General features: G+C 42.8%; 2 protein-coding genes across 2 annotated transcripts; one reads left to right on the forward strand and one right to left on the reverse strand.

Moving 5' to 3' along the window:
* The first annotated feature begins 1082 nt into the window (after positions 1 to 1082).
* On the forward strand, positions 1083 to 7346 carry pcgf6 (polycomb group ring finger 6). The gene is made up of 10 exons (XM_084153523.1): positions 1083 to 1587; positions 1756 to 1855; positions 1961 to 2057; positions 4425 to 4480; positions 4590 to 4649; positions 4860 to 4980; positions 5216 to 5243; positions 5457 to 5555; positions 6530 to 6616; positions 6725 to 7346. The coding sequence occupies exons 1-10, from the start codon at positions 1423 to 1425 to the stop codon at positions 6773 to 6775; spliced, it is 864 nt and encodes a 287-aa protein (XP_084009649.1). The 5' UTR covers positions 1083 to 1422; the 3' UTR covers positions 6776 to 7346.
* Positions 7347 to 8302: 956 nt separating this feature from the next.
* inaa (internexin neuronal intermediate filament protein, alpha a) lies at positions 8303 to 11440 on the reverse strand (the record flags this gene model as incomplete). The annotated part of the gene is made up of 3 exons (XM_084153515.1): positions 8303 to 8516; positions 8712 to 8836; positions 10385 to 11440. The coding sequence occupies 3 exons, from the start codon at positions 11438 to 11440 to the stop codon at positions 8303 to 8305; spliced, it is 1395 nt and encodes a 464-aa protein (XP_084009641.1).
* Between the last annotated feature and the right edge of the window lie 217 nt (positions 11441 to 11657).

The following is an 11657-nucleotide window of genomic DNA, read 5'->3' on the forward strand; positions in this document are numbered from 1 at the left end:
TTTGTTCTTTCCAATGTGTCAAGTAATTCTCTTTTTGTTTTCTCATGATTTGGTTGGGTCTAATTGTGTTGTTGTTGTTGTTGTTGTTGTTGTTGTCCTGGGGCTGTGTGGGGTCTGTTTGTGTTTGTGAACAGAGGCCCAGGACAAGCTTACTTAGGGGACTCTTCTCCAAGTTCATCTCTCTGTAGGTGATGGCTTTGTTATGGAAGGTTTGGGAATCGCTTCCTTTTAAGTGGTTACTATCTGCCCCGTGAGTTCCCCCAATTGTTTGTTACCGTTGTGTACTGTTGATAATCACAAGTTTACTGGAGAACTGAGACCAAGTAGAGACTTTGGACAGGGTGGATATGGTATAATAAAGGCAGTTTATTCAGAGGTAAAGATATCTGGAATCGCGTGCACGGACTCGTGCACGTGTGTAGGTCACCTAAATCATCAGAAAAATTGCCCCTCCTGAGAATTTTTTCAGGAGCCGCCACTGATTGAGCCATGTTTTAAAAGATGAGAGATGCAACAACTAAGTGAAATACTGAAGCACTTCTATCTGATGGCATATTATATAAAACCATGAGGACTTTGCTGCTTGCAGAGCTGGGTTCTGTGCTCCCTGCTGGTCAGGGTATATTACTGCCATGCAACCATTCATCATGTTTGACATTTCCCTGTATCCTGCATGGCCAAATTAATAGTTATAGATTTTTTCAGCCCATTGTTTGAAGGCACCCGATCCATACACGCAGAGCCATGTATCCCTATAGCTACCAATAGTAAGCCTATAGGATATACGTTTGATAAAACTTCAATAAACCATCCCTGTTCCTGGAGGGATACCCTCCTGTAGGTTTTCACTCCAACCCTAATCTAGCGCACCTGATTCTAATAGCGGGTTGATAAACGGATCCAGGTTAGTTACAACTGGGGTTGGAGCGAAAATCTACAGGAACAGGGTTGGAGACCCTGTCATATGAATGAATTAATTAATTAATGTTCCTTCCTATGATGCACGATAAGAGAAGCAAACTGTGAGCCAGTCTAGACATTCTATTTCTAGGGGACTCTGCTCAGCTTGGATTTCATTGGCTAGTTTCACCGCCATGGCGACAACCCGGAAGTTGCTGAAACTCGAAGGACAACAAAAGTAGATAGCGAGCAACTGTTACAGTTGGTTTTGTTAGTTTATTTTGTGTTAACGTTAAGGCAAGAGTTAATGGTTAAAATACGTATGTGGTTAATAGGTAGTCCGTTAAGGTAAAGCTAGGACTGTTATCGTTTTGTGTTTTGTATTCCTAACCACAGTAGCCAGCACGCTTGCTAACGTTAGCAACACTGCCCCTCAACGGACAGACCAGGGTCAGGTGATTATCAAATTATTGATTAATTGAAAAAGTTATTGACGCAGAAATCAAACCAATTTGCAGTAACATGGAGGACAGGACCAAGGAACTCGAAAGACCCGGCGGTTGCTTGAGTGTCGGTCAGAATTCAGAAGAGGCGACACCAACCGATGGTAGCCGCCAGAACAGTGTTGACAACGATGGATCGGAAGACCACGATGGGACGTCCAATAATGTTGACTCCGAGGATGAGGTACAGTACTGGAGACTTGGACAATATCTAGTGTTTCTTATATTGCTAGTGGCGAGTCATAATGTACTGTTATGAATATGGTAGTTACATGGTAGCTACAATGGTTTGTACTCTATAAATGTAATGCACTGTAATATGGAATTACATTGTTTTTACATCTTTTCACAGCCTGAACTCCCTCTTAATCAATTCTACCCTTATATCCGCTGTGCTCTCTGCTGCGGATTCCTCATTGATGCCACCACCATAACAGAGTGTCTGCACACTTGTGAGTTACGATAATTAAGATGAACATTCCTGAAATATGACTGCAATCACTTCAGGCTCATCACATCAGTCATAACTGCTTTGTTATGTGTTTTCCCTTTCCCAGTTTGTAAAAGCTGCATAGTGAAACACTTCTTCTACAGCAACAGGTGTCCCAATTGCAGCATTGTGGTCCACCAGACACAACCACTGTACAATATAAGGTATTGGTTTATTGTAGTCCCCTGTAGCTCGGTTGGTAGAGCATGGCGCTTGCAACGCCAGGGTTGTGGGTTGATTTCCCACGGGGGCCCAGTATGAAAATGTATGCACTCACTAACTGTAAGTCGCTCTGGATAAGAGCGTCTGCTAAAATGACAACAACAACAAAAAAGGTAAGCATGCCTGCCTGACGATATCTAAGAGCACACAGGCTCTTGTCTTGTTCAATTGTATCAGAGGTTTTGAATTTGAAGACATCGGTTCATGTTGTTTATAACAGTTGTTCAAAAAGAGAGATCAAAGGTTGTTTTTCTGCTAGTCATCATTCGTGTTCTTTAAAGATGACGTTTCTATGGTTACCCTCTCCCTGCTGGGGAGTTACCTGGTACACAATAGCCTAGTGTGACGCACAGGTACTGATTTGTCTGTCAGTAGATGCCACTGTTATCCATTTCAAGCACTCGCTTGTCTACTGAATCGCTGTGCACAACTCTGCTTTCTGCACAGTCCAAAGGGGCACAAATGTACAGATTACTAATGTGCAAACTAGGGCTGTCCCAAACAAAAAAATATATTGGTTGACCAAGAGTCATCTGTTCCAATCGATTGGTTTACATTTTTTAATGTGTATTTTTACATATATAGACACCCTATGTTTGAATAAAATAAACTATATCTAGGCTACTGAGCTTGTCTGATACTTTCAGCATGGCGCTTAAAAATGAAGACCCAAAAAATCTCTGAAGCTGGAGACTCTTATCTCCTTCACTAACTTTAAGCATCAGTTGTCAGAGCACCTTACCGATCACTGCACAGCCCATCTGAAATTAGCCCACCCAACTACCTCATCCCCATATTGTTATTTATTTTGCTCATTTGCACCCCAGTATCTCTATTTGCACATAATCTCTTGCAGATGTCTATCATTCCAGTGTTAATACTAATTGTAATTATTTTGCACTATGGCCTATTTATTGCCTTACCTCCATAACTTGCTACATTTGCACACACTGTATATATATATATTTCTGTATTTTTTGACTTTATGTTTTACCCCATATGTAACTCTGTTGTTGTTTTTATCGCACTGCTTTGTTTTATCTTGGCCAGGTCGCAGTTGTAAATGAGAACTTGTTCTCAACTGGCTTACCTGGTTAAATAAAAGTGAAATAAAGAAAGATGGAGCCAGAGATCAATATATAGCCTAACCAGAAGAAAAAAACCCTGTTCTGACCCTCGTCCTCCTGCTGCCCACTGCTACTGGCCTTTGCAGATTCTGCATTATGCTTCTGAAGTTGCCGTTAATAGGCTACACCAGGGGTCGGCAACCTTTTCCATTTGGATTGCCAAGTTATCGTACCATTTCTACTGATCTGCGTTGCGTGCCAGTTATGATTTTCATATGCACATTTCTGTGGAACAGTTTAATTTCATTTATAGTAAAGTCTTCATATCTCAAAATGTCATGTGGTTAATCAAAATTCTATCTTAATGAAAAGGATACAAATCTAAAAGTAACTTCTATTGCCAATATGTAAAAATAGCCTACATAAAGACAACAAATAAAGACTTTGCAGCCCGCAGGTAGAAAATATCCTGATAAAAATAAGTATCCTATAAATCACATTGGCTACAAGGAACTTGAAACATTGTATCAACTATTGTTTTAACTTGGTCAGGCCTGAAGCTCCTGCTAGCAAACTTGCAACATTGTATAAATGTGAGCTCCAGACAGACATAGCTGTAGGCTATTTGCGCAAGGGATAAGAAGTAATCAGGTAGGACTATTTTAGGATGTTTCCACTGGATCAGAGCATGACATTTTTCCCCCTTTCATGCTGAGTGGTACTCGAAAGGAAGAGAGCTGGAAAGATTTTTCACATAGGCTACGTTGAGGAACTATTGTCATTCTCAATGGATGTAAAAACAGACTTTGTTTACTTGCTGTTTGAGGTGAAGAAAAAATTACTTTGAGTAGCTTATATATATTTGCCACTGCTCGACTAAAAAAATCTTGGTCGACCAACAGCCTATCGACCAGTCGACTAAATGGGTGCAGCCCTAGTGCAAACTCATTTTAAATGTAAATGTTGCCACGATAAACTGACATTTTCACTGAAACAACGTGTGCAGAAGTCCGCTTTGCAGTAGATAACTATAACTCTCCCATTGGCCCATTATCAATGATAATGGGGGGCCAGTATGAAAAATAAAAAAAATATGTATGCACTCACTAACTGTAAGTCGCTCTGGAGAAGAGCGTCTGCTAAATGACTAAAATGTAAATGTAAAAATCTATAGGCTAATACTCAGTTATACACAGGTATGTAAATACTAACTGTATGGTGGGTATTTTTATCTCTCCACAGGCCTGACAGACAGTTGCAAGATATTGTTTACAAGATGCTGCCACATCTAGAAGAAAGTAAGTATCCACAAGCCTTCCATTTCTCACATTTTCCCAACCGCCACATGTCAATCTTTTGTTCTGCAATTAAGATAAATATTGTTCTTACTCTTTATTTTCTTTGCAGTGGAGAGAGCAAGGATGATAGATTTTTACAAACAGAGAGGACTGGAGGTGCCTAAACCAGGTATAAAATACCTACTTATTTGTTGTTGCTGTTAATTGTTTTTGGCAGATATTTGATGGAGCTTTGATTATATGAAGGGTTTGCATATTTGAAGACTGAAGACAGCCTCTACCTCTGGTGTTATCCATGTCAGTCTCTGTCTGTCTCAATGCTGTGTGTGGAACATTCCCCTAATACTACTGTAACTCTCGTCTTTCTCTCTGACCTCAGTGGTGGCATCCCCCGCGGTCCCTGTGCTGAAGAACCAGAAGCAGAGGAGAGAGTTGCTTCCCCAGTCTGTCTTCACCATCCCTCCTGAACTGGACGTGTCTCTGCAGCTGGAGTTTGTGGGGTGAGTCTCTCCCTAGCATTAGCGTCTTCTATTTGAGGGATGGGGGATATTCAGTGAAATGTTATTGTTTATGTTTGTCTCTGGTCATTCTTGCCTCCCCAGTAGATTGTGCTGTTCTTCCATTGAGTGCATAGGGACTAGGACGAACATTTCAAGTTATAAGATTGATGGTTAACTTTACAAAATTGGTTGCAGGGATTAAGAAAATTCTATGTCATGTTTTGTTTTGATCCAGAGCGGAAGAAGGCATAAACAACTATAAGGTAATTACTGCTGACAAGCTCTTTTCTCAAGTTTTAATGACAGTTGTATGAGACTGTTAAAAGAAATAACAGTCACAGCGATAACGCTGCTATCCAGCCACTATATAGCAATGGTCATACATAAAGTAATGTTGTTGAGTTGTTTTGGTTATATTGATATATTGCTCAAATTAATAAGGGATTGAAATCTGTAACACTGGTGTCCCTGACCAGCCTTTGGAGAGGCGGTACGTGCGAGTGTCGGGCGAGGCCACCGTCCGCCATGTGGAACTTTTCATCAGGAGGAAGATGGAGCTGAGTCCCACCTGCCAGGTCAGTGGGAGGAGAATTCACGTTGACTTTACCAGGATGTCTGATGAGGTTATGAACTATTTCTGAAAGGGAAACCTGGCAAGATGCCCGATAGGGAAAGGCATAAATATGGACATACAGTATATCTCCTCGTTATAATGTGAGAGTGCGCTCTGCTTCAAGAAAGAGGCATGTTGTGTATATACCTGTGTGTGAGGAACCCATCTCAATCGCATCCCCTGAAATATACCTTAGTGACCTGCATTGTTGCAATGCCGGGGCACTCTAGGACAAGCAGCCAAGTGCGAGGTCGATGCACGTTAAGCTCATTCAAGGACAGTGAGAGAAGTGTTCTTGTGTCTAATATGAAAGTGCAGAGTGTAACAACACAACCTGGGAGCAGAGCTACCTGTACATAACGTGTTTAGCAGTAACACACCTGGACAGGGATTATAGGCTTAGGCTGATTTCTTGGCACTCACCGGCTTCGTCTGGGAGTAAGATCTGCAGAGGACAGAGGAAGGGTAACTACCCCAGAGCTCAGAGTGCACTGAGTAGCAGGAGAACAGATTGTAAGCACTGTCACAAGCAGTGACATTGTCCAGAGTTCTGTTCATTTTTTTTTAGATCAGTTCTAAACCAGGGATGGAAATGTGATTATTCAGGAATACTATTTCTGTATCTTATTGAAATTGATCTCTCTCAGGTGCCCCCCCCCCCCATTACATTTGAGTCATTTAGCAGACACGGTTTTCTAGAGTGACTTAAAGGAGCAATTAGGGTTAAGTGCCTTGCTCAAGGGCACATCGGCGGATTGTGCACCTAGTCGGCTTGGGAATCGAACCAGCGGAATTTCGGTTACTGGCCCAACGGTTACTGGCCTTAACCGCTAGGCTACCTGCTGATGACCCCCATGTACGTTGTCACACGGTGTGTCACTCTCATATGATGTCATGCAGTCTATCGAAATGATATGATGTCGTGTTGTGGTGCAGGTGGATGTTGTGTGTGGAGACCACCTCCTGGACCGTTACCAGTCGCTGCGAGAGGTTCAGGGCTCCATGGGAGACGATGCTCTACAGGTGGGTCCACTCAAAGACCCTATGTACTCCTAGTCACTCTTTGGTCTGGAAATAGCCCTGATATTGTTAGCCTCCATTTATGAGTTTTTACTGTGTTTTTATTCCCAGGATGGTCTTTTGGTTCTCCACTTTGGACTGGTGCTGCCTGCTCACATGTGAGCAGGGGAAAGTGGGATGCATGTGATCCTGATATTAATGCTGACCTTCAGGGAACCATGGTCTTCATTCTGCTACTAATGCCTTACAGAATCAAGTCTTCTCCTCTCTGCCTACTTGCCTGACTATTTTCAGTAAATTGCTGAATCCAGGGTCCAGATGTCTTCTTCTGTAAATTGGTAGGGTTATGTTAGGATTAGGTTATAGTTTTATATCTGAGAGACTGAAGTGATTTCAGAGGGCTCAAAGAGAAAAAGGATCTGTCATGCTACTACTACCAAAAGCTCATGTTTTTGCTACACTGTAGTTATGAGTTGAATGTACACTGTATCTGTACGGTTTCCTTGTTTTACATCATACATAATTTAAGCGCTTTGAAAGTTTGTACAGACTGTCTATAAATGCTTATTGTCACTTCATGTGATTGTCTTGAATATTGATGAACCGTTTGAGTTTTTCCTGACCAGAGTTTAGAGACACACAGCTGTTACTTGAAGATAATTCAAACAGGCCTTTTTGATACATGTAGTTTCTCAATATTAACACTAATAAAATACTATGCAATATATTATATACCCATTTTGTGTTTTATTGGGCTACATTTTGCATTAGCAGGTGTGGATATGGTAATTATGTGAATTTGGTTTCTGGTCACGTTTGGATATGCTAAGTAGGTTTAGGTTATGTTTTGACCTGTAATGTGGCTCTGAAGAAGGAACGTGACTCCCTAGGGGTGAGGGTTGATCTGTTCAGTGCAGTGTCATACTCTTAGTCACTAAGCTAGGACTGACCCTGAGCTCATGCAGTAGCCCGTGCCTTTCAGAGAAGGACAGGGAGGTAATGGGAAGTCCCATCACTCTGCAGTAACTAAAATGTAAATAATGATGCATTTGTCTTTAGCAGGTTGTCAGCGTTGAAAGGATGATTTTCAAGTTGATCCAAATGCCAAGCCAATTAGCTGTGGAGAGTTCATATCCTCTCAGCTCAGTGCGTGGCCTGGATCTAAATCAAACCTATTTGCATCCTTCCTGCTCTACTCGGCTCATGGGGGATCTGAGAGAGCAGTGAACAGACTTGTCAGTCATTTATTGATGTGTTCAACAAGGTTCAATAAATAGGGACAAAATGGTTACAGTACATTTTCAATGGCTTCATCAATAGAGCCCCAACTCACAAAAATATTTTCCATGTACTGTACATGCATGGCATGACAACGAACGACAGAAGAGTTGGCTAAAGCACAAACAGATCTGGCAGCCAGGCTACAAAAATATATCAATTTCTTTAAAATATTATCTTTGTTTAAATTACAAAACTCACTCATTTCAACTACCTACCTTCCATATATCATATTACTAACTAAGACATCTCGAATCCCACTATTTTAAGTGAAGCTGGAAAGTGTAGCAGTGCTCAGCTGCACATAATGCATCATAGTAATAATTATAGTAATAATTGAAGATATACAGTACATTTGCTCTGTGCCTGTAGTTAACTGGCTCACAAGCTCTGAATTTATGTTGAGTGTCTCTAGTTTGAGTTGATATCTGCTTCATCGCTCTTCTCCACTTTTTCCTCAGTGATCTCCTTGAAGCCATCTTTCTGAACAGACTCTTTCTCCTTATTGGTACTCCGTGCAGAGCTTGAGGCACGTGGCTGATATCCAAAATGACGGGTGCCATGGTTTGAGGCGCCGAATAATATTCCTGTGCTAAAGTGAGTTTCCTCTCCCTCCAACAGTTTTCTGAGGACCAAACACAGGTCAAAGTGTATGTTGTCAATACATTTATAGCTGAGAGTGATTAGTGACTTACATATTGTAACATTCATATTGGAAGAGGATGGAGGGCTACGGCATGTTCCCAAAATGGGAGTCACTGTAAGACTTTTTGCAAACAGAACCAGGTCACAGGTCCTGGTATAGAGAGAAGGATATTACCTGTAAGCAGCTATTTCAATGTCCAGAGCCATTTTGACATTGAGCAGATCCTGGTACTCTCGAAGATGCTGAGCCATGTCGTTCTTGATGTTCCGCAGATCATTGTCCAGGTGGCCAATGGTATCCTGTTTAGGTGAAAGGTAGAAACAAATTAGACCTTAAAATCTCCTTTGCAGAAGGCCTCTCAGTACTGAATGTCATTATAATATAATATAATAATATAATATGCCATTTAGCAGACGCTTTTATCCAAAGCGACTTACAGTCATGCGTGCATTCATTTTTTTTGTGTATGGGTGGTCCCGGGGATCGAACCCACTACCTTGGCGTTACAAGCGCCGTGCTCTACCAGCTGAGCTACAGAGGACCAAGGAAAAAACTTAGTCCAGATGGGTCAACCCAACCACCCCTTTTCAGAAAACGTAATCTATATCCTTTCCTTAAACCCTACTCTTTGTTTAATATGTCTACTGTTTAGTCTGGCATTGTTCTTTTCTACAATTGTAAAGCAGCTTTGGTCCTTGAAAAGCACTATATAAATACCATGCCTGTTTAATTAGTATTATTATATATATACCTAAAGTGACATACAGTGGGCTATCTATACATGAATTTCCAGATAACCATATGCATTCTCTATAAGGACACCGTAGCCTAGTTAAGTGTTCGCTTGTGCGTGGCAAGGAAGAGGATTTGAACGCTTCCTCCCCCGAGACTTACCGTGGCCGTCTGCGCAAGATGCCAAAAACGGATGACCGCTAATCCGATTTAGGGTAGTATAAATACACAGGGTCCGTTCAGTATAATGCACTGCATTTGGTCAGTCTACTCTAGGGGGTTGAAGCTAGGTTAGTAGACTACTCTGATGCCAACGTGCCGTTTTGTTTCCTGTCATGTCAAGCAGTGTGATAGTGATACACTGAACAAAAATAACACAAATATAAACGTAAAGTGTTCGTCCCATGTTTCATGAGCTGTAATAAAGCCATTTTGTGGGGAGAAACTGATTCTGATTGGCTGGGCCTGGCTCCCCAGTGGGTGGGCCTATGCCCTCCAAGGCCCACCCATGGCTGCACCCCTGCCCAGTCTTATGAAATCCATAGATTAGGGCCTTTATATGAACTGTAACTCATTAAAATCTTTGAAATTGCCTTTAATTTTTGTTCAGTATATATGATGACCTCACGCCACAGGAGCCCCCGCAAGCTCTCATGATCAGTCTTATAAGAGTTTCTCAGCTGGATAGGATACAACATACAGCTGTGATGATTCAAGCAGAAGGTTACCCTTGCTGCTATCTGCTATAAATCCTAGCAGATAGCAGAGGCTGGATCATGAAGAGGCGATCCTGCCTCTTCGTGCAGTTTCAAGTTAAGAGCATTTCAGAACCATGGACAGGGAAGGTTGAGGTCCAGATATCAGTGTCTCATCCCAGAACATGCAACAGTCTCAAAATAATAACAATGTTTTAAGATGCAAAGACGGCTACCAATTGCAATAGAAATTATGCATTGACGTGTTTATTCTACAAATAATTTGCGTGCGTAATCTTACTTCTCCATCATGCATAGGCATGATGTTCTCACTTCCCCAACACAGGCGCACCTGTGCAATGGGGGGTGCGTGTATGTGTGAGAGAGAGAGCAGTCAAAGTGCAAACAAACTTATTTTACCTGAAAACCTGCGATTTCAAGATTGTGTCCATCTTCTATCTCTCGAATCTGCCGTTCCAAAGACTCGTTGGTACCACGCAGGGTCTCCACCTCAATTGTCTTGGACTGCAGTTGTCTCCTGAATTCGTTGATCTCCTCCCTGCTGGCCCGCATGGCCTCATTACTCCTGGTGGCCTGCTCATTGAGATTGGCAAACTTGGATTTATACCACTCTTCCGCGGAGTGCAGGTTCTTAGAAGCCAGAGTCTCGTACTGATTGCGGATTTCTTTCAGAGCCGAGGTGAGGTCGGGTTTGGCCAGCTCCACGTCGACTGACACATGAGCTGCCTGGACCATACCGCTCAGTTCGGCCACCTCCTCGTCGTGGACCTTCCTCAGGAAGGATATCTCATCCAGGAGGCCCTCCACCTTGCGCTCTAGATCCAGCCGAGCCATGGTGGCGTCATCCACGTCCTTTTTGAACGACCGCAGGGTCTGCTCAGCCTCCTCGCGCGCCCTTATCTCCTCCTCATATTTGGCCCGAAGCTTATGCAGGTCTTCTTCTAAGTTGTCCCTATCGATGAGAATGTGCGCTTTCTCGCTGCCGATCTCCTCCACTTGCGCGCGAAGCTCGCGCATCTCCTGCTGGTATAGGTCCGCGATGCGAGATGGCTCGTGCTGTCTCTGGCGCAGGGTCACCAGCTCCGTCTCCAAGACTTTGTTCTGCTGCTCCAGGGTACGCACTTTCTCGATGAACATCGCGAAGCGGTCATTGAGACCCTGTAGCTGTTCTTTCTCATTGGTTCGGGTGACTTTCAACTCAGTGCTGAGGACGGAGGATTGAGTCAAGTCGAGGCTGTCGCCTGGCACCGGCGAAAAGGAAGAAGACTGACCGGTCCTTCTGTAGTAGCTGCTGCGGGGGAGAGACACCGCAGACCTGTAACTGCTGGAGGACACAGAACTGCGGGAGGAGGCGGAGGGACTGCTCATACGAGAGGTTGAGGGTGAGAAACGAGGAGCGTCCCCGAAGACCTTTCGGTAGGACGACGAGGTATAGTGGTCAGATCCGTAGTTCATCTTTGCGGTTGGCGAGAGAGGCTTTGGAAAGCTTTGGCTGTGCTTATATAGGTTAAGACAGACCGACCCAATACACACTGAGATTTACATTATCGCCATAACATAAGCGCATGCTAATATAAGATTTTCTAAAACGAATTTATTTGAACAAAACGTTTATAGGTCTAGGCTACAATATATATATTTAAATCCATTGATCTGTTCTACTATTGTGAGG

The sequence above is a fragment of the Coregonus lavaretus genome, assembly GCF_964263955.1.
Source record: "Coregonus lavaretus genome assembly, chromosome: 36".
In the NCBI taxonomy this organism is placed as follows: Eukaryota; Metazoa; Chordata; class Actinopteri; order Salmoniformes; family Salmonidae; genus Coregonus; species Coregonus lavaretus.

What these genes read in the sequence shown, in the direction of transcription:
- pcgf6 (XM_084153523.1), top strand. Translation starts at nt 1,423, where the DNA reads ATGGAGGACAGGACCAAGGAACTCGAAAGACCCGGCGGTTGCTTGAGT. An exon ending in AACAGAGTGTCTGCACACTT is followed by an intron (nt 1,856 to 1,960) that starts GTGAGTTACGAT and finishes TCCCTTTCCCAG; the next exon opens with TTTGTAAAAGCTGCATAGTG. An exon ending in AAGGCATAAACAACTATAAG is followed by an intron (nt 5,244 to 5,456) that starts GTAATTACTGCT and finishes GTCCCTGACCAG; the next exon opens with CCTTTGGAGAGGCGGTACGT.